Source organism: Channa argus, chromosome 14, assembly GCF_033026475.1.
Source record: "Channa argus isolate prfri chromosome 14, Channa argus male v1.0, whole genome shotgun sequence".
Classification (NCBI taxonomy): Eukaryota; Metazoa; Chordata; class Actinopteri; order Anabantiformes; family Channidae; genus Channa; species Channa argus.
The window spans coordinates 22,052,039-22,078,748 of NC_090210.1; the positions used below are offsets into that span (position 1 = coordinate 22,052,039).

The following is a 26,710-nucleotide window of genomic DNA, read 5'->3' on the forward strand; positions in this document are numbered from 1 at the left end:
CTTGTTTGAAACACATCTTTTAGTATTTTTTTTTTTTTTAGGAGCTTCATAAATCAAAAGGACCATCACTTTATAGCTCCAGAAGTAAAAACTGATGTCAGTCAGTTGGACTCAGCCAACAACATTAAATAAGGGCACTCGGCCAAAAATTGCATTGGCAGCATGACATTTCTATATCCACTAACATAATTACCAGCAACATGGCTGTAAGTTGAGTTGTTCACTTCAAAACACTGAACATTGTTTCACCTCAGGCATGGTGGACCTTCTCAGAGAGAACCATTTAGCTTGTTTTCCCCTGCTACCTCTTCATCCGAAGTTGGACTTTTCTAACTGGCCTCCATAGTAGGTCAAAGGAATCATGTCATTCTAATGTATTTTACCTTCAAACAGTAACCGTAACATGAAAAACCAGACTTTTTACAGCCTTTTACTAACTGCAGCAATAATAAACTGCATGGACCATGAAGTATATATCAAAGAGGAAATGTTGGGAATGAAATAAGTCTCTGCAGAACTTGACTGGCTGACTGCTTTCAGAATTTCTCTAGTGTTTTTCTGGTCACTGGAGATGAGCAGGATGTGAGCAGAGTGGAGTCTTGTGTCTGCAGAGGGCAGGGGGAGATGCTCTGCTCCAACACTCCAACACTGTCCAACACTCGCTCTCAGTTATGGGACCTCTCAGCACGGCTGTAATGGGATTTTCCCTTTCGGGCCAAGTTGCACTGATAAAACTGTTCCCGTCTTCTGAGTTTTAAGGTTGTGAGGATGGGCTCTGCCTTAAGAGACGATGACATGTCAGTGTTGTGTTGCGTGTGTTTGTGCCGTGGCATCAGTTAGAGCAGAACAGTTTGCATACCCTCAGGGTCTCCTCCCACAGTGCAATGACTTGCATGTTCGGTCAACTGCTGGCCTGTGAAAGTCTGGTGAACTCTCCACAACGTATCCTGCCTTTCACCCTTATAGCATCGCTGTGTTGAGGAAAATATTACTTTTCAACAAATTGTGATGAGCGACTCTGAGAGTCAAGATAATGCTGCTGTAACCTTTTAGGTCTTTTTTTTTTTTTTTTTAATCCAAAGCCAGTGGTTGTTTTCTCACATGTTGATGTGCTGCCTTTTTCCAAGCCTGCCTATTTATCCATTAGTCACCACCACAGCACCAAAGCCAGTGCCAAGACTTGTGCTGGCTTCACAACCTTCGGTTTCAGCAGCTGAAGCTGGTTTGGAAACTTTTTGGGGGGAGGGTCAAACAACAAAAGGTCAAACGTGTTGAATGTCTGTTGCTGCATTGGTGTTCGCTGTTGTTCCTGCTTCAACAAACAGACTTGAATTTGCCGTTTATCCAATTTTACTTGTTGATAGGAACTTTTACTACGTCTGCGTTTGGTTTTTATGGTCAGGTCTGTTTTTCTCTCACAAAACACATCCAGTTTATTCTCCTCTCTTCATAGTCCTGTGTATTTCTTACTTCCTCAGAACAGTGATATTGCCTCTTTATGAAGACTGTAACAATCACAGAAACATCTGAAATCACTTTATGTTGTTCGTATTAGAAGCTTTCTCGTCAGTATAACATCAGATTTCTCATCAGATTTGTCAATATGAACACGATGCAGCGCTCAACATGTGGGCACCTCCTTCTTTCCACTTATTAGTCCTCGTCAGATTTCTGATAGTTTTCATTCTGCCTCCTGATCCACAGACATACATCGGCTCCATCCTAGCAGCGGTGAACCCTTACCAGCTGCTTCCTGGCCTGTACGATGGGTCGGCGGTGGAGATGTACAGCCGGCACCGCCTGGGAGAGATTTCCCCGCACATCTTCGCCATCGCCAACGAGTGCTACAGCTCACTGTGGAAGAGGCTGCAGAACCAGTGTGTCCTTATCAGGTATGTGCTCTTATGTTTTAGTTTTTGGTTGTCATGGAACACAGAAAGAAATGTCTCGGTTCCAACATCTGATATGTTGTTTATGTTCTATTGTGACTAAAATATGGGTTGATGAGATTTTCAAATCATTGCATCCTGTTTTTATTTACGTTTTACATATTGTCCAAACTACTTTGATTGAAGTTGTTTAAAAATGGGCCATTGTTAGAAGTTTACTCATCCTTCTCCAAGTTTGCTGACTTTTTCCAACTTTAATGTGTCACCAACAGCGAGTGCCCACACTGGCAGGATATCCCCACCGTTCTTGTGAAAGATTATATCGAGCCCTCTAATTGCCCTTTTGACTAAACGATTGTGGTCTTAAGCTTGTTTAATCGGTCCTCAGTGTGCCAAAGACTTTCATCAAGATTCAAGTCCCCTGGGCAGTTTGGCAGAAGCTCTGAGGATCTGAGCACTACATGCCACAACACACATTCTCTGTTGCTATGTCCATCCTCTGTCAGCTGCTTTCCTTCCTCACATCCTTCCTCTTTGATTTTAGCTGGACCACTTTCACATTGACTCCATTGTTTTGTCTGACACACGCAGAAATTTGCTTCCCCCTCAGTTCAAAATCCTGCTTGTTACACTTTGAAGTTTACAATATTTGGTTTACCGATTTAGCAGAAAGCGGATACATACGTGTCTCTTTGAGCCTGAAGCTTTATGCCTGTGGTGCTCGAGGTATCGTGAATACGAGGCCAGTCCACTAAAGTCCCTCAAATGTGCATACACCAATCTGACATAACGTTGTGACCACCTGTGCATTTTAATGTAATTCAACACAGCTCTGCGTTGAATTCTTCTTTTAAAATATTAAAATTTCTCAGTTTTAAGTTGAAACTGTCAGAAAGCTTATTTAGGTTGGGACAGACAAGGCCACGGGATCAAATCCCATCCCATCCCACCTGATGAAATTATATTTAGCCATTCCAGAGTAAATCTAAAGTAAAAATGTATCTGTGTTGTGTGCAGTTTAGCAAATCTATTTTTGGGTGTTTTACCATAATTGGTTTGTGAACTCTGAGTAAGTCTCCATTAAGTTTTCACATTGACACACTAATTGTATTTTCCGATGCAACAGAAACCGGCACTGTAGAGCCTAATGTGGAGGAGAGAAGCAGCGTTGAGATGGAAAGAAAAACCACATTAGAGTTCAGCAAAGTGTGGATTGGCTCAGTTTTTACTGATACAGATTGTATCTGATATGAGTGGATCACTTATCATAGCTGATATCTGCTCAGTTCTGGTTTAAAATGAGATTGAAAAAGAGGGGAGTGACCCCTCTCCATAAAAACATGCTTCGTTAACCTTCTAGTTGGTTCTCTTTCTATGAGAAGCAACTTCTTGTCTAGTCTGGTGTCTTTGAGGATTCGAGCTCAGCTTTGTCATTAAACAGGAAGATTAAGCGGAACTAAGATCTAAAGCAGTGTGAGATGAAACTTGCTGCTTCAGGCGCGAGTGCTGCACTTTTCTGACAATTAACTTATATTAGTTTAGTCGTTTTATTGGCAGAGTGGATAATGAGACACACATGTCCTTTTTTTTAAAAAAAATATAAGCAATTTTGAGTTTGTGAGTGAAGCAGAAAGTGAACAGTGGTTTAACTTTAAATGCTAATGACACATTAACTTCTTAGATGGCATCAGTCATTGGCATTTATGTCACTTCCAGCTCTGTAGCCATTAGCACGGAGTGGTCAAGAGACCGTACAGTAACTGCCTTTATCCACGGGACACGTCCTCATTAGACTCAAAATGTCCCTGTGTCCGTCTCTGGTTGCTGTCAGCTTCCTGCAGTGAGCCAGAGAATACGGAGAAACTTCAGTTGGGGGTTTGCAGACGCTGATCTAGAAGGTGTTTATTTACTAAAATATCTAATATTCCAATTCAGAAATGAAGCAAAGGCTTCAATGAGTAGCTTAACATAAATACAGGTTCCAAAGACCCAGAAAAAGCGGTTTTGGATCAATTCCATGTTCTGTAATGGTGTTGATTTGGAAAAACAATCGGTTTTTGCCACGAGTTGCCTTTGTCCCTCTTGTCAGGACACAGAAACTCTTTTGTCTGCTGCGATGTTTGTCAGTGGGTGGAATATGCAGCGTGGTGCACACAGCGAGGCGTAAACACAAACATGACACACGTGAGCTACACAATGTCGCCACACGGACGCCTGCTGCAACCAGCGTTCAACGGTCTCATCTGCGCTTGAAAGAAGAGGTTATCATTTCCTTCTGGAGGCCTAGGGTTTATGAAAATACTTAAAACTGCAGGAAGATGAAAAAAACCTTCACTTTGGTTACGAGTCGTTCCATGACAGCGGCAGCGAATGAAGCAACATGGACCTGGGGGGGGACAAACCACAGACCACAGCGGTGACCTTTTAGCTGCTGTCTCAGCTAAAACCGAAGCTGATTAAAATAGAGTAAATGACACAGTAAGACTCCCAAGACACACACTGCATGGCTTGTTTATCAATTTCTAAATCAGCTTATTTGCATTTTTCAGACTATTCTGTGGTTCAAGTCAAACTGAACAATCTGTTATACAGTGTCTATAAAAAGGTTTCACCCCGTTCCATATTTAGTTTTATGATCATGGTCAATATTAAGCTGCTGACTTTGACAAAAGAAAAATGCCCCATTAATGTCAAAGTGAAAACAGGCTCCTACAAAGTAATGTTAGTTTAATAAAAATATGTACGTTGAAACAAGTGTTTGCGTAGATTCACCTTTGCCTGCAGTTACAGCACAGAGTCTGTGTGGATGGGTCTCAGTCAGACCTGCACATCTGGACACTGCAGGTTTATGCCATTCTTCTTTGCATGAACATGAACGTGAACATGAACGTGAACAGCCCTTTTCAAGTCCAGCCACAAATTGGACTAAGGTCTGGGCTTTCCAGAACATTTTACCTTTCCCTGTATGCTTGGGGTCGTTGTCTTGCTGGAAAGAAATCCTCTCACTAACCGTAGTTTATCTTGCAGACTGAATAAGATTGTTGTCCAGCAATGTCCTAAATTTAGCGATATTTAACCAAAAACATATTTTTAATTAATTGTCATTTCTTTGAAGGAACATATTTTATGAGGTATTGTTCAGATTTCGTTTGTCAAAGTTCCCAACCGATATTGATCATGATTGATTTATGTCCAAAAAGGGTGAAACCTTTTTATAGGCACTGTATTGTTCAGCTGGTTGTTGAGTCGAGACTTTTTTGCAAAGCACGTTTAAAATCAAAAGTGTCTGACCTCGTTAGAGCGTTTTCAGAATCGTTGTGCAAAGGTTCTGGCTTTTAAATGAGAAATAAAGTTACTTCGCTGCAATCACTGCTTTTGTGATGGTGCGTCTCTTTGCCTCTTTACGTGGACAAGCAGCTCCCTCGGCTCTGCTGCTGTGATTGATGTGTGAAGCTGTGAATAATTGCAGGGCGGAGTAGAGACTTTTTTTTTTTTTTCCAAACACCAGCCAAGTGTTTTTCTTGAGAGCAACTGCCCGGCTGTGTGCGCTGACTGCTGAGTGAGCGTCAGCACAGAGGCTTTTCAGGATTTGTCTGCAGTTTATTGTTCCAGAGAAAGAACATGGAGGTTTTCAGTACAACCACCAGTCTGTGAACAAACAAACTTAAAACATCTTATTATCTTTAATAAATGTAATAAATTTCCCAGTGTATGGATTCGGTCTTATGAGAAAACATTTTATTTTCCCTCTACTGAGTTTTGGTTTGAACCCCTAAAACAGTTTCACAAAACCATGTCTCCTAAATATTATATTGCTAAACATGATTATGTTTTTGTAGGTAACATATTACATTGGATTGATTATGTGCTGGAGAAACATATTTTTTAAGTGTCACATTTAGTAACTGAAATGAAGTTGAAAGGAGAGTGTTGGAGTGGATGTCAGGCAACTGTGACACCACACACCCGGGTTTAAGTCCACAACCGTGTGTGTGTGTATGTGTGTGTGTGTAAAGGTTTAGGAATCAAAAGCCCGTTGGTTAAGGTTAGGGAAGGATCCATCAGTGTGGACATACTCGCACGAGCCCCGCTCTCATTTGCTCCGTGACGCTTTCTTCCTTCTCGCTGTGGACGAGATTACAGCAGCTCATAAGATGCTGCTGCAGAAGAAGAAAGAATATGTTACAGTTCTTTGTCAAAACTTGATATCTTTGTTATGTCAATGTACAATTGACCATGTGCGTGGTGCGTTCGACCTGCTTTCATGTTACTGTTGGTCTTTGAAAGCACGGCATTTGAAGGAAGTCCTTGGATCGTGGTTCCCTTTCGAGCAGTAATCTGATCCTCGACGAGGAGGCTCGTGCTAGTGCGAGAGACCAGCACACACCAGGCTTGCACTCGGTTTTGCGACACCTTCTCCATCGAGCATAAATGCTTTTACATTTTGTTGCAAGAAAGCTGAGCGATGGATGCTTGGGGTGACTGTGGCGCAGGAGGTAGAGCAGTCATCCACCAATCCCCCGGTTGCTGGTTTGATCTCCAGCCCCTTCGGTCACATGTCGCTGTGTGCTTGAGCAAGACACTGAACCCCAACTTAGTTGCTCCCAGTGAGCGTCCTCCTTCAGTGATTGTGTGTGTGTGTGTGTGTGTGTGTGTGTGTGTGTGTGTGTGTGTGTGGGTAAAGTGCTTTGACTACCAATAGTAAGAAAAGCGCTGTATAAGTGCAGAACATTTACCATCCATGTGCCAAAGTGCATGTGCTTATAAACGGCATTGAAGTTATGCACTTTTTTGCCTTATCTGTCATTTTTTAGAACGGGAATAACATGAACACACGTTATGTTGTTGGTCCAGTGCGAAACCCCAAAGCCATCTCTGTGCAGACCGTCATAAAACATTTAACATGGCAGTACCTCCACCCACACACAGAAAGGATCATTTCATGGCATGAGTGTGTGTGACGAAGAAGAGCTATAAATTGCAAGCTGGCACTTTAAGAAGTCAGGAAGCCTTCTCATCAGATTTAGGGATTGTGGGTAATCAGATCCAGGCACAGGTTGGTGAATGAAATGAGAGCTGGTGTAGACAAAGAGGGGGTGGAGGAGGAAGCCGGCTCTAACACAAGGCATCTGCTCATTAAAGCCCATGAAAGGCACTTTCGTAAGGCGTTTTCACTGATGCAGATACCTGCCTGTGTTGAGCCACATGATTTTAATGGAACCCCAACACCCACCCCCCTGTTGGGTCTTTGCTGCACATTTCAGCAAGAACTCCTTTAGAACCACCAACGACGAAGCTCTTGGAAAACCTCCAAAGCCTTACTGAGTGCAGCCAGTGCCACCAAAGCAGAATTTCTTAATAAAAGCAATAAACCAAAGATTCTGAGACTAAACCTGCAACTGTGCGTTTAACGAACAAATTATGCCTCAGTAGAAGTGGGTGTGTATTTGTTTTTTTTCCTTACTTGTCAATCTTGGTTTGAATTTCTAACTCCTTGCTAAGGATCAAGAATTAAGTGAACACGATCAAAGAGTCGAAGTAAGTATCAGAAACGCTGCAGATTCTCTTAACCCGTTGGACTTTTTTTGTTTGGGAAAGTTAACATTTGAGGCCTGATATTGTTTTGACTGACTGGTTTCATTTCCAAAACAGCCCAGATTTGATTAAATTGCAAAGCTCTGAAGCCGTAATCCTGCACATCACACAGCCTCCAACGCAGATGTTTGTCCCTGACCCCAGACGTGGGTGTGAGGTCAAACTCAAGACTCTCCAAGCCCTGTTAATTACTCAGGCATCTGGGGGCACAAAAACCCTGCAAACAAACTCACCTGAGAGGTTTTCTTTTGAAGATGAGGAATGTTAGTCACATTAATAATCTGGCTAAAGAATCAAAGCCCAACGTATCTAACCGAGCAGTTAGTAAACTGTTCTGTTTGCGCTACAGTTATTAACGAGCACGTGGTTCCATTTGGAAGTCGGTCAGTTCCCAGTTTGAACTTTCAACTCGAATGCCCATTGAAGTGGGATTCCCGACTTGGAAAGTTGGACGACCCTCACAAACCCTGACCTCAAAATGCAAAATGAAAAAGTGAGAAAGCTGTAGTAAGGTTCAGTTTACTGCAGCTGTTCAGTGAGATTATTTCCAGTGAAAGACTTCCCGATTAATAAGGCACAAAATTGGATTAAATGGACGTGTAAACAGTCAAACAAGTTTTGCCTCTGGTTTCAGTTTCTCCTCCTGCTCAGGAACTTTCAAACACAGTGTGCTGCTCTGGCCCCATGTACAAAGGGTCTGGTTGAAGTCCAGAGCAATGGAGGGAGTTTGTCCAACACGCTCAGTCACTCGGCTGAGGTCCTTTCCACCGTGGGGACATTTTACCTTGGGTGGCAGCACCATGTGGAGAGCCAGGGATTAGTACAAAGGAAGGGTGCTGGGTCTGGCTCTGTGTGTGTGTGTGTGTGTGTGTGTGTGTGTGTGTGTGTGTGTGTGTGTGTCTGTCCTAGTTTGGATATGTTGTCCTGCTGCCAGAGGTCTTTTTAAATGAGTCACATTACACAGGCCCTCTCAAATGTGGCTGTCGCTATGGTCCAAGCCATTTCACTGAGTTACACACACCATGGCCTTTAAAGAAGATCTGATCCCTTTAAGCAAGTTTTGACCCACTGTTGGAAAGAGCCAACTGCTGAGATCTGTCAGAATTTGCTGATTCTCTTGAGCTGTAATTAAGACCTGTCCTCCCCCTGACCCCTATTCAAGAAATGCTACTAGCTGACAGTCAGCTTGGATGGTGGATATGTCTGCTGGCTTCAAACAATAATGGACCACTAATAAACTTTATTTATACAGTCCAAAAAAAAATGGGACCATGAGAAAAATTTCAAAACTGTCATTAGGCAAATAAAGTGAATGAAAATGACACAAAAAGTAAAACCGCAGCAATGTACAAAACACAGAAGAAGTGAGAAAAGAAAGATAAAACACAAACCACAAAACATCATATACAAAGTAGAAATGACTGAAATACATGTTTTTAGTTGAGATGAATTAAAGGAGGAAAGACAAAATTGAAGCACTGTTTGATATTTATTTGCGCCAGTAGAATTGATAACCCAGCTTGAAATGAAGATGCCAGAGTCAAAAAAAGTTCCCAGAAGTGAAAGCAGCACTCAGCTTTCAAAGGTTCAGTGGTTTGGCTTGTTTTTGGTTTGGTTACAGTTACATGATCATGTGGTGTTTAACAGGTCTGGGCTGAAGCACCGTATGATTGGGCCTGTTGTAAACTGCATGGCTGTAATAAACATGTTGAAGAAGCAGCTCCTCATCCATTCTCACCATCTACTGTGAGTTTATTCAAAGGAAGTGGAACAAGCTGTTGTAGTTAATAGCTCAGGCCACCAGCAGTAGGTACTGAATGTCTTGTTTTCCACGGTGAAGACTAATGGGCTCTAATATAACCTCTTTCAGGAGCTCTGTGTCTGGGTTTGTGAGTTACTAGGTTGATCATTAAAGTGGGCTGGCTGAGCCTCACACTGGGTTGCTGTGGGTTGCCAGGTTTGCGGTAAATGCCACTGCAAGTGCGTGAGGGGTCTTTCTCAGGAACCGTGCTGCGTTCAGCTGTGGAAAGATGTGAAAGAAGAGCAGTTTTTGATTGGTGGGTTTTAGATTGGACTTTATCGAGTGACTAATTCTACTCAAATTAAGTTATTTGTGTGACAAAATTCGTAACGTATTGAGGCAAATCTCTTACAAACTCTTGCAAAATGAATTTGACGTATGCGAAAATAAGTAGGGGTGTAAAGTTTTACTGACAGAAAAACAACTAACTAATCATTTGCCAGGTAAAAATGCCGACCGTTCTCTGTTTTCTACATCTCAAATGTATTTGCCTCTTTTACGGTTTTTAAATCATTTCAAAGAGTAACAGAATTTATTTAGAACTTTTACTTGCTGACAGATTAATTTTGCTCCAAAATATTTGCTGGTTAAAGTTGTAGGTGATTTTTCTTTTTATTTTTTTTTTGATGTTTATTCCCACTTTGTTTTGCCAGTGAACTGGGAAAACAACATGGGGAGAGAAAAAAAAAGAGGATAACTAATGTGTATTTTTCCATAACTCAAATTATAAATATTTTCTCATTTACCAGACAGCAGAAACATTACAAAGTTCTTTTTCCAGCCCACTGCTAAAGCATGTATGATAAATGTTCTGACCTCCAGTCAGCATGTAAACAAAGCCTGCAGTGGGATGAGTGAGACACAGGGCACCAGTGATCACAGATCCGCCTCGTGAGAGTCGTCGGGTGGTTTGACATGCAAAATCACAGTCATCGCCGCAGTAAATGGAGAGTAGCTCTTTTAAATGTCAGCCCACGTCTAGTGTAGCGTTTACAGTGCACGCGGCCCAAACGCTGAAGGATACTGTCCCTGAAGCAAGTTGGCTGAAAGACGCATCACACTGAAGTAAATGTGTTAAAGTGATCTCTTTTAAAAGTAACTTTTTTATTTCGATCCCCGCACCCGTTTTGATGCACATTAAACCAATGCTCTGTCTTTGGTGAAGTTAAGCAGCAACTAAACACATAATTAATACCTTATAATCTTATGCATTAGATATCGCATGTTAGCAACATGTTTTTACTCTTTAACCCTTAGACGCACAAGTCCAAAAGCCACTTTTGTCACTTTGGTTAAAAATAATCATTTTCACCCCCATGTGTGAGAGAGAGAGTGTTCGTGTGTGTGTGTGTGTGTGTGTGTGTAACTCTCTTTTCTTCCCTTCTTGTCTCATCACTGTGCAGTTGTGACAAACTACCTGCTTGTGGCTGTGATCATTGCTCACAGGTACTTTGCATCTATTTAAAGTGTTCATGATAAAACCAAAACAAGGAGCTTAAAGGCACTAAAACACAGTGTAGACCTGTGTAGAGTCCAAATCATTTGATCCACGTTAAATGAAACCACTTTCTGTGGTGCAGCTTTAAACATCACCCAACACACTGGTTTGAACCATAATATAGATATCTTCATTTAGACTGCAGCCTTTGCACAGTGCTCGTTGTAATAACTTCTTCCAAGCCAATAAATGCCCACTTATACAATAATCCTTCCATCTTGCACATGAGAAGTTGTATTGTTGTCTGAATAAACATTGTTAATCTTGATAGTTTGATAGTGTGCTGTTTTGCTTTTCCTGTTCCCACATTAGTCAGATTCATTCATCTTGTCACACAGTTCCTCTGCGCATTATTATTACAGGCCTCGGCGCCGGAGACGTCACCTTCATGTGTGACTTTTAAAGCCTTTAGGTGGTTTGTTCTTGATTTCCTCAGTTAAAAACACGGGGAAGAATCAGAATAGATGAAAGCGATGAGAGTCGGTGCACATCCAAAGCAAATGTCCTGCGCACCATCTAGTGGTTATTTTCTGCACCTACATACTTCGAGTCTGACCCATTGTGTTGTGAGGGAAAACCTGCAGCAGACATTTGTTCAGGCACATGACCTCCATTTTAATTTGGTCGTAATCCTACTTTTCGTGTGTGTGTGTGTGTTTTGTCCTCAGTGGAGAGAGTGGTGCAGGGAAAACCGAAAGCACCAAGCTGATCCTGAAGTTCCTGTCGGCCATGAGCCAGCACTCCCTGGAGCTATCGTCCAGAGACAGGACATCGCACGTGGAGGAGGCTCTGCTAGAGAGCAGGTCATTAAATGTTTTATTGATAGTTAATTCGGTGGCAACAGGATCATTGCCAGAGAGAAGCCTTGTTTGGTCTCCGAGTTAATGACCCTGCTCTCCCTTCACTCCACAGTCCCATCATGGAGGCCTTTGGAAATGCCAAGACCGTCTACAACAACAACTCCAGCCGCTTTGGGAAGTTCGTCCAGCTGCATTTTTGCCAGAAGGGAAACATCCAGGGAGGCAGAATTATTGACTGTATCCTTTTCTTTGTGTTGAGAGGCCGCCGCTTCCTTTCACTTCATCTGTCCTGCTTAGGATTCAGTTAAAAATAATTACTCCTTCTCTTTTATAATTGTTTTATAATTAAACAACTCAGCACAGATGTGACAACAAGTAAACTGCACAATCTCATCCGCATTTTCCAGCGTTGGTTTGTTTGCTCCTGTAAATGGAATTCAAGGCGGTATCCCTACTTTTAATCATCCCGATGTCCATGTTTTGTGGAGATAAAGTCAGAGAGGCTACATTGAGGTGGTTTGGACATGTTCAGAGGAGAAACTGTGAATATATTGGTAGAAGGATGCTGAGGTTGGAGCTGCCAGGCAGGAGGTCTAGAGGAAGAACAAAGAGTAGATTTATGGATGTAGTGAGAGAGGACATGAAGTTAGTTGGTGTGAGAGAAGAGGATGCAGAGGACAGGGTTAGATGGAGGCACGTGATTCGCTGCGGGAGCTCATGAAAGGGAACAGCCGATGTCCATGTTTTGAGTTTTACTTGGTCTGCTGCATTTGCATAATTGTGTTTGCCATTACGCAGTGACTCTGACCATTTATTTTGCCTTGACTGGAACCTTTCTGACTACAGACCTCTTAGAAAAGGTGAGCGAGCATCCTTCCTTTACCAAACCTCCAACTGCATTTAGGTCATTAAAATCATCCTTCAAACATCCCGTAGGCTAAAGCTTTGTGTTTTAGCCAACAGCTGTGATGAACAGTGATTTCAAAAACTGTGGTTCAGTGTTAGATGCTCTTAAATCAGTGTTGGATTTTATGTTTATGTGAATATGGATATCGATAAGAAATTCTCCCTTCTCCCTCTTTAGAACCGAGTGGTCCGACAGAACCCAGGGGAGAGAAACTACCACATTTTCTACGCCCTGCTAGCAGGAACCAACAACCAGCAGAGAGGTGAAAAAACACAGTGCAAAACAGAAACTTGTCAAACACAAAAGTCTTGAAAGAGTCAAAATACAAAGGCAGTAACATTACTACCTCTTCTACTCAGGCATCACATGCAACATTTGCAGAATAACAGACGAGCACCAGGTTCTTACGACAGATTTAATCATCTGAGCAGAAAAGCAGAAAAAGGAACGTGGGTGGTTTAGCAGCATTTTTCTAGATGTGATAACAATTATGAATGTGTGTTTTTACAGAGGCGTTCGGATTGACCCAGCCCGAAAGCTACCATTACCTGAGACAGTCCAGCTCCCTCGCCGACAAGACAATCAATGACAAAGGCACTTTTCAGGATGTTCTGGTACGCAGGATGCTTTAGCTCTGATTTGCCCAAACCTCATATTAAGGCTAAAGTGTTATTATTTTTATATATATATATAATTATTTGTAGTACTACTAGTACTATATTTAGAAAATAAAGGTCAAGTTGAGGTCACACTAATTGCACAGCACTAGCACCAGGTTTTCAGAGGCTCTGTTTTTTAACAAGTCAGTTCTTTATTATACCTGAAGGGCTGGATGGAGCAGTGTGTCTTGATTTTTGAGCTTTCGTAGGAAAATGGGCAATAATCGCTTCAATATTCATTCATAGGGAGATGCTTTTAAAAATGTCAGCTTTATTTTGGAGCTAATTAGATACACGGAGAATCGGGCCACTATTCATTTAACCATTCTATTCATAGAAAATTATTTTTAGTTTGCAAACTTCGGATATTTGAACATGTTAGATTTAAAAAGAAATACAACATGCATGTGTCAATCTCAACTCAACTTTCTCTTATTGTGGAACTTGACTGTTTCTATTAACAAGTTACATCTGTACAGATGTTCAGTATATTTTACCATGAGTTTGCAGGTTTAAATCAGCATAGTGGACACGTTTAGTGCCAAGTCCCACATAGATTGTATTTCTGCATGAATGTATTCATAAATCAGTAGGACGCTGTATGAATATTTGATCCTGTTGAGACTGAAAACCAAAATCACTGCTGCCAAACACAGACCACATCGCCTCAAATCAATCCAGACCAGAACTCCAAAATACCCCGAAAGACCAATTCGCGTCTGCGGACAACTTTAAACTAACAACAGCTTTCAGAAATATTCTCGGTTCAAACCCAAAAGAAACAAAAGCAGCTGGTAAAGAGTTCACCGTGAGTCCGTCAGAGGCCACCTCCATGCAGCGTTTGCATCAACTGCTCTTCTCTGTGTGCCCCCAGAATGCCATGCGAACCATGCAGTTCACAGAGGAGAACATCGGGGAGATCCTGCGCCTCCTGGCTGGGATCCTTCACACAGGGAACATCGAGTTCATGACGGCCGGAGGAGCTCAAGTCTCCTCTAAATCAGGTTTGAGAGTTTTCCTCGCCAGCTACACTGCTGCTGTCTGTCACTGCTATGTGTGTACAGATGTGGACAAATTAATTTGAGCCCACAATTATTCCTGAAATAACTTGAAACTGACAAAAGGGGGGAAAAGACACCATTTAGAGAAATAAAAGAATTACACTTTGCTCCAAATGTTCCTATCAAAGCGTGTCCTGTCTCTCATAACTGGACAGTGAAGATTTCAGTCTCATGTTTTTTCCTTATTTCTCCAGTCTTACTTTTTCCCCTATATATTGTTTTTTTTTTTTTATCTCTGAAGCTACAAAAACATTTATAACATGTTGCATGTTAAAAAAATCTTTTTTTTTTAACAGGAGTAAACTAGATGAAGCTTGAGCCTTTGAGCTTGAGGATCGCCCACGAAGTTGAAAGCATTTATTTTTCATCAGTATTAAATCAGTATTAAAATGTAGTTTTTTGTCTCTAACGGTGAGGTTTGTGTGTCTGCAGCTCTCAGCCGAACAGCTGACCTCTTGGGGCTGAACTCGGATCAGCTGGCTGAAGTTTTGACACACCGTTCCATGATCCTCAGGGGCGAAGAGATCTCCACGCCACTCACTGTAGAACAGGTCAGAACCCACACCTGGTTTATAGCCTCTAACAAACCCTCTTTTTCCATTGGTTCCCATTTTAGCATGAAGAAAGTTCAGTTCATGTAGGCTGTTAAAAAAAAAAAAACACATTATATTTACATGGACATTATAGGATTAAATAATGTTCTTTCCTCAATGTGGATTGTGTCAAATTGCAACATCTGAAGCAATATAGCCCAAGTTGAGGTCATCTGCTGATATTATATGTGCAATTAGTAGTTCCACTTCCCCCAAAGCCACTGATGACAATTAGTTTTTGTTTTAGAAGCTAGAAGCTTCACATTTCAGAAGCTAGAAGTGTCAGATTTTTCAAGTGTTTTTTACTTGAAAACTAATCTATTAATTTGAAAAACTCAGGTTCACTAACTCAATATGTCAGAGGTCACACACCCCTGCATGTTACTACAACTTTTACTGTACATACATTTAGCAAAGTGTAAGTCAAGCAGAGGAAGAAATGTTTCTGTTTCATGAGATGCAAGTGTAGAATAGGACAGGAACTTTTCTCTTCTCATTTTTTTTTTTTTTTTTTAGAGCAATTCCTCTGAGAAATATTTGTGCCACCAAAAGTTGAACCTTACCACTTAATGAACAACCCTCTGGCAGTTATTAAAATTGAATCAAAAAGTATATGAAATATGGCTGAAACACATTTTTATTAGTTGAGCTATAATCATCTGTGATTGCATTTGATATAATCTTATTATAGTAGATTAGTGTTAACCAAGCAGAAACCATTTTCTGACTTGTCATTAAACTTTAAAGCAGTCAGTGTCCTTTTGGTTGCACTCGTCTGCAGGCGGTGGACTCCAGAGACTCCATGGCCATGGCACTTTATTCTCAGTGTTTCAACTGGATCATCCACAAGCTCAACAACCGCATCAGGGGCAAAGAAGACTTCAAATCCATCAGCATCCTGGACATCTTTGGATTTGAGAACTTCGAGGTGTGTTTGTTAACACACGTTACCAACTAACTAAGGCATATGGAAACTAAAACTTCGAAAATTTTATTTAGTTGAATAAGGAATTAAACAAAATGGAAATGTTTTAGTGTCTAATGTGAACCCAGAACCTAATTACAAGTCGGTATAAATACAATTTATTCCACAATATTTCTCTCTCCTCTGAATAGTTAAATCGTTCATGGAGAAATTGGTAAAGTCACCTCAGGGATTCCTTGTTTTCCACTTCATGAACTCTCCGTGTGTATTCCCCGTGTCTCATGTCGGCCTGTTTTCGTTCCCCACAGGTCAACCGCTTTGAGCAGTTCAACATCAACTATGCAAACGAGAAGCTTCAGGAATATTTTAACAAGCACATTTTCTCCCTGGAGCAACTTGAATACAACAAGTAGGTGGACGTTGTTTACGTGCGATAGATCATTTAGTTTTTCACAGGCGATGTGTCCTACACAGGCAGAGAGCAGTAAAGAGACTGAAGTGATTTTCAGACAAATGGATTAGTTGTTAATAATCACAGGAATACGTCATAATGCCTAAAATGGCTCCTGCTTCTTTAGATACGGCAAAGTAGCAGAGCACCATTTTAGGAGTCAGTGACCCAGTTTGTAACCTTGGTCAATTGCATCACGAGAAGTCACATGACGTTGGTCAAACGGATCAGACATAACATTATGACCACCTGTGCAATCTAATGCAATACAGTGACTCTGCCATTAGAAGATATGGTTCTAATGTTTTGGCCACCTCGTTAATTTTAAATATGTTGGCCAACACTTTAGAACCACCTCTTTTTATAACGTGTTCCAGTGCAATGCCATTACCCACTTTGACCTCAATAACAAACACGCAGAATTATGACCTTTCTGACAGTTTCAACCTAAAAACCGAGAAATTATAACCTTGTGAGAGTAGAATAATGGCAGAGCCACTGTATTGGATTGCATTCGATTGCACAGACGGTCATGATGTACTTCCTGTGCTTAGCTTCATGTTCCCACCTGAGATCCGTTCGACAAATGAGTGGACGAGACCATTGTCATGTGACTTCTCATGATGCAATAGACCGAGTTTACAAACTGGGTCACTAATTCATTTCAGAGCAAACGAATTACAGATTTGAAAACGGCCTCAGACTAATCAAGGAAACATTTCCTGAAATGTGGATAAAATCATTATAATGCAATTCAACAAGGAAAAACTAGAAAAACGTAAAAATCTTCTACCAAACTGGCCAAAACAGTGTTTCTGCGTTTTGGCTTTGTGAGGTTACAGTGAAGTCATTCTTACTAGTCGTGCTTACTTTTGCAGGGAGGCTTTTGTGATCCAGTCTGACCCAACCAATAATTAGAACACACAGTTTGATGACATTTGCTTGAAGGCAGTCAGCATAAATCCTCACATAATTCTCATATTTGTAAATCTAAGGCATAAAAAACGGAACTAATCATGTCTGTTCTCTTCTGAGGATGTTTTTTTTTTTTTTTTTATTTCTTTTTACAAACACAACTGAATCCCATGCTGCTGTTGTTAGGTTCCAAACTTGAAATCCTATTGTAGGACTTCCTGCCTATGTGCACAGCTCAGCCTTTTTCCTAAAAAAAATAAACTTATCTGCTACTAAAATGTAACGAGGGGACAGTTGCACTAAAAAATACAAGTCTAATCTTTACTGCTTCAAAAAATCAATATCGAAATCTATATAGCAAGTAGGTAGAAGTTAAAACATACCTGGTGTTGGTGCAGGTTTATTTGGAAAAAAAACTTTTTTTTTTAATGCAAATTGTCTCTGATCTTTTGTTTCTTGTCTGCCTTGTGCAGGGAAGGCCTGGTTTGGGTTGACATCAACTGGATGGACAACGGAGAGTGTCTGGATCTGATAGAGAAGGTATGTCAAGTACAAAGAAACCACAGGTAGTGCTGACAAAGAGTGTGAGATGATGAAATTACTTTAGCCTTCAGCTACATTTTAAAAGTGTTTCATACGGAGAAGCTAAAGAAAGTGTTGGACAGGTGAGATTAGAATAGATGAGTCTATGATACAAAGTGCAAATATGGTTGTGCTGGCAGTGCGGAGGATTAGGACGACGATATTAATCAGGATAATGATCGCTCATCGTTTCCATAGAAACTGGGTCTCCTGGCACTGATGAATGAGGAGAGCCACTTCCCCAAAGCCACAGATGACACCTTACTGGAGAAACTCCACAACCAGCATTCGGTACGTCTCCAGGAAACACATTTCACACGTGACACTGTCTCCTCTCACGTGCTTACAACTTGAGCAGCTCGCTCTAGTAGCTTTTATGACAAATATTTCTCTATTGGAGGAAGTGTACTGGACAGAGTTTGGCAGAATATTCAGTGAGCAAAGCTAAAGAGCTGTGGTTTCTCCTAAATCTTTATTAGAGTAAAGATTATTTCTCTCCTCTTTCTGCAGAAAAACCCTTTTTATGTGAAACCACGTGTTGCAGTGCACTACTTTGGAGTGAAGCACTATGCAGGAGAGGTAAGTGCTTAGCTTTAATATTACGCACAAACAGATTAATTAAAAAAAAAAAAAAAAAAAAAAAAGCATTTTGAACCGAATTGGCCCTAGAGAGAAAGGGGCCTTTTCATTCTGGTCTTTGCTGCTGTGAATCTCACCGACTCCCCCCTGTGGCACATTGCAGGTGGTGTACGATGTGCGGGGGACGCTGGAGAAGAACAGAGACACTTTCAGAGATGACATCCTCAACCTGCTGAGGGAGAGCAGGTAGGCAGCAGCACTTTGTCATTACTGAAGAAGAAGCCTGTGCCAACAGAGAATTGCCTTTATATTTTTGCTACAGTTCCATATGTTTGCATATTTTAAAGTCAAGCTTTACATTAAATGCCTTTTTAATTCAGTTTTAGCTCCGGTTGTGAAATAAGAATACAGTGTTATCAACATTTGTGACATTTGTGTAACAATTGTTTTACCTACAGTCACATTGTCATATTGTAATTAGTACTGAATCCATGATTTTTTACCACTTTGCGTCACATTTATCTTCATATTCATCATGTGTACTCAACTCTGTTCCTTGTTTGCCAGCTTGGACTTCATCTATGATCTGTTTGAACACGTCCTGAGCCGAAACAAACAGGACACTCTGAAGAGCAGCTCCAAGCACAGACGGCCAACAGTCAGCTCCCAGTTTAAGGCAAGTCATGAAGCTGAAGGACGCTAACATGTTTGTGACGTGCTCTCTTTCACTTGTGTTGGACAAAAACTCGGGCAGCTGCAATATTTGCAGTGGTAGATGCAGAAAACACTGCAGTTGCACCGCTAGTGCTGTGCACGTATATTAATGCTCATGTTACTCCTCTAGTGCTGTTACAGTAAAAGAAGCACTAACCTTCACAAATAACAGTAGTAACAGTGGTAGTGCTAAAAACAGTGGTAGCAATAAGTATTGCAGCAGTTTAGTGTAGCAGCAGTTGTTGAAGTAAAGTGTGTAAGTAAAGTGATAGTGGTAGTCGTTTTTTACCAGAAGGAGTACGAAAAATTATAGCATCTTAAGTGTAACACCTCCTCTGATATATTCAGTGGCAGTGGAATCAGCACTTACAGTAGTTAAGTTGTAGTAGTAGTAATTAAGAATTAAAAAAAGATAATAATGATATTGTGTTTGTGTCTGTTTTGTTGCAGTATTCTCTGCACTCACTAATGGCCACACTTAGCACGTCCAACCCATATTTTATTCGATGCATCAAGCCCAACACACGCAAGGTGAGTACTCATTCAAGTATTCTTAGACACACACACACACACACACACACACCTTTAGCAGCAGGCCAGGATGTCAGCGAGTATCACAGAGAGAGTGTGTGAAGCTTTTGTCATTTATTAATCAAACAGCCCTCCCCCACCAACCAAACACACACAGGAATGAGAAGTGTCTGGCCCTTCTGCGGGCCCTTTGACCCGCGGTTGCCTAGCAACAGGCTGGAGCAGTGGAGAATTTAGTGCTAATGTACACAAATGCCATACAGGAATGAGTGGTGGCATTAGTGGTCGGTGCTGAGATTCCTCACTGACCTATATTTTGTTTCCTGACGTTTGTTTGTGGCGTCAAAACATCGATTCTAAGTGACGTGACATGTTCCGTGTACGGTTTGCAGTGTGAGGTAGCCAAACCCCCCAGGCCGCCCGCGTATTGACCCAATTATTGGCAGGACCATTCCTAGATCAGTAGCTTATCGATATCTGTCTGGGCACCTTGTTGACTCTTTCGCCAACATCAGTGTGGCCAGATAAAGTCAAAATACCATCGTCATGGAAGCAGTGACACTGATTGCTGGTAGTTACTGACTGGTCCTGCGCTTGGTCCCAGTCAGCGGTTGCATAGAATTCTAGTGATGTGTTAATTAGCTGACTAGGTCTTATCTGAGCATTTTCTGTAGCCACATCGTTTTGTTTTGGGTTTTTTTGCCTGCCGTGATTTGTGCTTCCATTTTTCAGTTTTTGTCTTCCAAAATCTCACAGCAGCTCTTAATAATAATTCCTTGTTGATTGATTTATATTCCACAAACTACTGTCACCTGCAAACATGTTAGTAAAAACTAACACGACACGTAAAATTCATAGAAACCTTTTCAGGTTTTAGGGTTTTCTTAGTTTTCTTGGCATCTGAGAACTGATCATTTTGATTTTGATGAGCAGATTCATTGTGCAGCTGCTCCGCTGGGCAGTGATGGTAAATGGTAGCGCTTTTATTCAAGCCGCTTTACAACATGGCTTCTCATTCACCCGTTCACACACACCGGATATCGAACCACCAACTGAGCTAAAGCCGACCTGTTGTCCGTACCCTGTATATTCACTCACCTCATTTCTCTGCTGAGCAGCTGGGACGAAGTCAGATGTGGACACTGGAAGGTTTGTGACACAGATGTGAAGTGTCTGTGAGGAGCTTTGTGTGTGAGATTCTCTCTTGTCGTCTATTGGTTTTTAGATTCACTCATACAGAGGGTTCCTCTGTCTGTGTGTGCGTGTGTGTGTGTGTGTGTGTGTGTGTGTGTGTGTGTGTGTGTGTGTCTGGATAAGTGACATGTCATGTGGATGATTGCCTCCACATGATTTTACAGGTTACTGTTTCTAATTACATTTTATAAGTAGAAAGGATTGTAAATATCAGTACATTAAATCTCAGTACATTTCGAACAATATGACTAAATTTCTTAGTCAAAACCACAGTGTAGAAATATTCTGCATTCTAAATGTGAAGCTAAAAGCCTCAAATATACATGGATTACTAAAAATAATAGTACTCTATACATTTACAACGGCTCGTTTCAGATTAATTAATAGGTTATTATATGATTATTTGCGCATAAATGTGTTCATCAATGAAGTTGTAAGATTATACTGCATTTTGTTTATTTAATCTGATTATTTAATCTGAAAGCACTTTACACAGCTTCTCATTCAGCCATTCACACTCTCACACACACTCACACACCGATGGGGGAGCTGCTATGCAGCTGGATAACGCTCACCGGGAGCAACTAAGTTGGGGTTCAGAGTCACTTCGACATGTGACCATAGGAGCCGGTGATCGAACCGAACAACTGTGGGATTGGTGGACGACCGCTCTACCTCCCGCGCCACAGTTGCCGCAACGATACTTCAAAATTGCACAGTACACGTACAGTGCGTACATAAATGTACTTTCCACCATTGCATACAAACATGTACATAATTACATACTGTTTATAAGCTGTTAAATTCTCAATGTAGTATTTGAATATTGATAGTCTTCTGCTTTGATGGTTGTTAGAAACGTATGGAATTGTTTTACAGAGCAAGACCCAAGTAAAGTAATCAAAAAGGACAATTACTGTGGCATTAAAAATATTTTTTGTATAGTCTGAGGAAAATGTAAAACACAAACGTAAGAAACATTAAATTATTTTAATAGGAAATTACAGTTTGATGCATCAGTGTTTGGACTCTAATATTAAATCTTTATTATTTGGATAGATGCACAGATTAATAATAGATGTTTAGACAAGAGACACACACACACACATTATTAGTGTTTTTGGTGTCTCCTGGGCTTCAAGAGACCAGCTGGACTGCCGGTGTGATTTTATGAGGCCAAACAGGGGCCGTTTGGACTGCAATTATGATTGAATGTTAAACAAGTCTGAATGATGAGTTTAGAATGGAGCTTAATGTAGTGAGGGGGCAGTAAGGCCATCCCATGGGAAGCAGGGGTCAGGAGGATACGGCACACGGCCCCTGAAATCCCCCAAGAGGCGTCTCTGTCATCTGCGTGTTTGACTCTGAGCAAGCGTCAGAGGGGAGGACGATATAGAGGTGAAAGGAAGATGATGCTGTGTGAGCAACTGCACAGTCCAGCAGTCTTGTAAATGTTCTGCACTTACATAGCGCTTTTCTACCTATTGGCACTCAAAGCGCTTTCTTGTGTTTGAGCTCTTCTTGCTTTGACATTTTCAGACACTAAATCTAATTTAGAAAGTGGGAAGTGAAGAGACGAGAACCTGACAGACTAATAAACAGAGTGTGAGCTATTTCGGATGCAGTGATGTAACGGAGTGTAGAGAAAGTGTGAGCGTGGTAAGTGGAATCTCGGTGGAAATATCAATATATTGACAGAATCCATAATGGTGTGGACACAGCAGTGTTTGAAACTGCATATTCTCTGTAAACCGCACTTTCTAATCGTTACCACTTGCATGGAAAAACGTTAATATGTCATTTATTGAGATTATTATTAATAAAGTAAGTGAATGCAACTTTAGTGTATCTGATAAATATGCGTCAGATTCATGCATGTTTTCTTTTTTTGCCCTACAGCGTTGAAGTTTGTGATGGACTTTGTGTGCGTGCTTAAAAGCTGACTGTCAGGCAGCAACACTCAGTTTGGATAAAAGGCTGGCACATGTCAGGATTTACAGACGCTTTCTTTTGTGCCTGTCACACACAACAGCAGCACTTCACGCTCTCTCACACACACACACACACACGCAGAGACAAGGTTACTCGCTTGCTCGTGAAGAGCTGTCAGCTTCATCATCTACGCTCATCAAACGCAGTCCCCCATCACCAAAGCAACGCGCTCTCTGCATTGCAGGCAACATTGTAGAGTGTGTGTGTGTGTTTTTGATGTTAATAACAATCTATTATGGAGACTGATTGGTTTATTTCTTTATTTCTTTTTTGTTGACACCATAAACATTTTACTACAACTCCTTTTTTAAGCACTGTAATAGCATTTCAAACCATCCCAGCAAAACCCCACAAATTCTGATTACTATATATATAAATTCTCCCTTGCAAAAGATATATTGTCTCACAATGAGTTTTCTGATTAGGTAACGCTGAACTATCTAACTTTAACTAAATTGAAGCTACAGAGCACTGAAATAATGCTCCAGAGCTTATCTTTTTCTGAAGAGGTGAAGTCGGACCCCACTGGAAGCACAGCAAGCAAGAATAGGGAGGAGCAGAGTGTCATGGTAGCACAAGGTTAAGTTGCAAAATTGTAGTTTTAAAAAACAATAGAGGCCTAAAAAGTAGACTCGTGTTCTGACTTCATCTCCAAACATACTGATGGTCTACACAGCGGTAGACCATTAGGTTTGGAAGCAAATGGCCAAGGGTTCGAATCCCACCGGGTGTGGCCCCGCCCATCCACCAACGGCCACCTTGGTGCCGGTCCCGAGCCCTGATAAAATGGGAGGATTGCGGCAGGAAGAGCATCCGGCGTAAAAAGTCAACGTGCGGAACACGTTCCGCTGTGGCGGAAGCCTGGAGGGACAAGCCAGAAGCTTGACGTTCAGTGACGTCTATTCAAAGTGACATAAACACAAGGAATACTCACACCCCTCAGGCAACAAGCTGAGGATCGAACCACCAACCCTGAAATGAGTGGATGATCCACTCTAACCTCTGATCCCCAGCAGCCACTCTGTTATATATAATACGAGATGGACTAGTACATTGGCTTTAATGTTCCAAACTTAAAGCTCAAATATGCTGCTGTGATGCTGAAAATCCGTGCTCCGTCCTCCACCCAGCTCTTTACGCACCGCCACACCCTGCACAGCCCTTCAGGAGCTCGCGCTTATTAAATTATATTAAGATGAGTTATGGAGCATAATTCTGTTAACCACTGTATAAAGACAGTAAGGATTACTACAGACATAGTTGAGGAAACGACTAATTGAACATAGAAATATATATAGTTTTTATTATTACATGTGTAATCATGTTTCAACGTGGAAGCAAAGAATCCACTGTGCCAACACGTCCTACTATTGCACTTGCAAATGTCATAATGAAATTATACAAAATATGATTCAACAGTAAGTTGTCAATGTTCAGTCCAGTTCATCCAATTTGAGGCAGCGTCACAACATTTCACACAAAAAAAAAAGTCACCACCAAGTTTGAATATAAACAGCCTTTTCTCTCTCTCTCTCTCTGACACACACACACACACTCACACACTCGGCCCGAGTAGTGGCCTGCACAAATTAGCCTCAGCAGGAGACGCATTGCCATGGCAACCCTAGCCCTCCCTCTCCTCACAAAAGGGGGAGTGGAGTTGTAGGTTTGGAAGCCTTTGTTTGACTCTGTGGTGGCAGTGTGTGTTTGTGTGTGTGTGTGTGTGTGTGTGTGTGTGAGCCCGTCAGCGTGTGGAGGAGTTAGACAGACAAGGCGCTTTGGGAAGTTTTATGTCTTTCAATGTTTAACGTCTCTGTTCCTGACAAACCTCGGAAGGATTCCGAGCCGGGCGTTACGATGCGCGCTGAGACCCGGTGCACGTTTTAATCAGGAAAGCAGTGCATTCGAGTGGAAGCTTGTTGCACAGCGTAGAAGGATCCAGCGCCGGGGGCTTTGGTGCTGTGGACTGAGGTGAGATGCAGCGGTTTGTGTTTGGCTGCCTGACGGATGCACAAAGGGGGTTTCTCGTCATTCCGGGCTTTCCATGCAGATTGATTTCCAGGCTTATGCACACAAAAGTTTGTCAGTGACATGAAGGGACAATGGATGTTCCTGCTGGAAAATTAAAGGACAGATTTACATTACTTCAAGTTCAACTCTCCTGCTGAATAGGTTTAGATTTTTGGAATCAATGTAGTGTCTGTAGGAGTTTGTAGTGGACTGGAATTACAAGGTGTGCACAAGGCTTTTATGTGTTCTTGGATGCTTTGGTGAATCTGAATTGTCCTGAAACGTTGAAGCTGCTTCGAGGAAAAGCACCACATTGTGAGCTTTTTGCCTAATAGTCCATTAGAGATGCAAACCTGCAATCAATTACTGCTCCGTTACTGTCATTATGCTTTGTTTAACTGCACGCACTGGACGAACAAACCGTCTCAGGATCTTATGTTAATTGAACTCGATAGTTTTCAGAACTGAAATTATACTATTTGGATTTGAAGAAGGAAACAAAGCGTTGGATTTGACACGCAGCCTATGGTTAGTAAATGCTTGATGATTATTATAATTGAGCTGGGGGCACAAAACGCGAATGAAATTGAATAACATAATGAGGAGACAGTTTAGTTAATGACATGATAATGAAGCCAAAGTTGTTTGACTGGTTCTTGATGATTGCTTTGTAGTAAGAGCTCAGTTCTCTTTCTGATGTGACTGCACTTCTGGCAGAGGCGTCTAAACCGGCCTCAGTGATAAGTAAGTGAAAGTCACTGAGGATAAAAGCAGTTTTTATTCTGCAAACTAAATATAATGCACAGATGTCACAGATTAACTTATTCAAGAAAAAGCTAATGAGCTGCAGTCCTAGACCTGAGCATAGCTCCTCTTCATCGAGCAGGCTGGTACACGGACGATTTAAAAACCAAAGCCTCGTTTGACACGGACCCTATGTTTGGTGCAGTCACTTTTTTAAATCCACATGTTTAGTAGTCAACAACCCGTTCTTGACTACGGAACATGTAGATTCATTTTGTTGTTTATAACACGGCCGTGCACAAAGATGTTAAATGTAAAGTTCACAACACTGTGTGTCTTTGTGGTAATGGGTTTCATCCCTGTAGCTTTCCTGTGTGTCATCGATTTATTTATTTTTTCCCAATAAATTCAAATCCACAAGATATTTTCTCCTAACTGGGTCAGTTGTACATCCAGCATGGTCAGGGATTTAGAGGATTATGAAACATTGTTCCAAGGTTTCCCCAAAAAATCCCTACTGTCCCCCCTCCCCCTGCTGAGGGGTTATTCCCTGCTGACCTCCACACAATGAAAAAACCCCAAAGATCGTTGGGTTTTCAGATCTTATAGCAATGTTGTTAACCGTTACAGATTGTGTAATATATTTACCACGTTCAGCTTCAAAGGCTGGTATGTGAGGAGGTAAAACAGATGGTCCCACAACTGCAGGCTTTGCAGTTTGATCCCCACTTCCTCTGGTCCACAGGTTGTCGCCTGGCAAGGCACTGATCTGCCCCATGGTGTGTGTTTCTTACTTGTAAGTCATTTGATGGGCAAAACTTCCAAATAATCCGCTAGTTCTCAGTGACAGCAGAGAAAAGCAGCAAATCTTCACAAGTGAGATCCTGTTGGTCGGACAAGATCTCACCTTGGATTTTTTTTTTTTTTTTTTTTTAAATTGTGATTCTAATAATGAACAAAATATGCACAGTTATCCACTGTGATGCAGTTGAGATTCCAGTATCGTGACAGATCTGATGAGATTTAGATGGGTAATTAGCCGTTGGAGAAATGTTAGTTGCTTTAACTTCTGTGGCATTAACTGTCACGAAGCCATGAACTGAAGGAAAAAAATGTCTGTTCTTCAGCTGTGAGCATCACAGCACAGTTTCCATGAATTTTACATGTCATTCAATGACAACTCACCTTACTGAATTCATGGAAAAGCTACAAGTGGATATGTGTTGGTAGACGGAAAACGGTGAATGAATAAAATTGACTATTGTGTATT

General features: G+C 41.4%; 1 protein-coding gene across 2 annotated transcripts in view; it reads left to right on the forward strand.

The window, feature by feature from the left end:
- The window catches only part of myo10 (myosin X), a 90,741-nt gene that overhangs the window by 46,477 nt on the left and 17,554 nt on the right, over nucleotides 1–26,710 (forward strand). For both annotated transcript variants that reach the window (XM_067475691.1, XM_067475692.1), the window contains 16 exons: nucleotides 1,705–1,892; nucleotides 11,452–11,586; nucleotides 11,696–11,820; nucleotides 12,430–12,443; nucleotides 12,668–12,752; nucleotides 13,001–13,104; nucleotides 14,024–14,153; nucleotides 14,643–14,761; nucleotides 15,585–15,731; nucleotides 16,037–16,137; nucleotides 17,568–17,634; nucleotides 17,875–17,967; nucleotides 18,187–18,255; nucleotides 18,419–18,501; nucleotides 18,823–18,931; nucleotides 19,420–19,500. In XM_067475691.1, coding sequence (XP_067331792.1) covers nucleotides 1,705–1,892; nucleotides 11,452–11,586; nucleotides 11,696–11,820; nucleotides 12,430–12,443; nucleotides 12,668–12,752; nucleotides 13,001–13,104; nucleotides 14,024–14,153; nucleotides 14,643–14,761; nucleotides 15,585–15,731; nucleotides 16,037–16,137; nucleotides 17,568–17,634; nucleotides 17,875–17,967; nucleotides 18,187–18,255; nucleotides 18,419–18,501; nucleotides 18,823–18,931; nucleotides 19,420–19,500 — 1,650 coding nt within the window. The remainder of the gene's footprint in view (nucleotides 1–1,704; nucleotides 1,893–11,451; nucleotides 11,587–11,695; nucleotides 11,821–12,429; nucleotides 12,444–12,667; nucleotides 12,753–13,000; nucleotides 13,105–14,023; nucleotides 14,154–14,642; nucleotides 14,762–15,584; nucleotides 15,732–16,036; nucleotides 16,138–17,567; nucleotides 17,635–17,874; nucleotides 17,968–18,186; nucleotides 18,256–18,418; nucleotides 18,502–18,822; nucleotides 18,932–19,419; nucleotides 19,501–26,710) is intronic.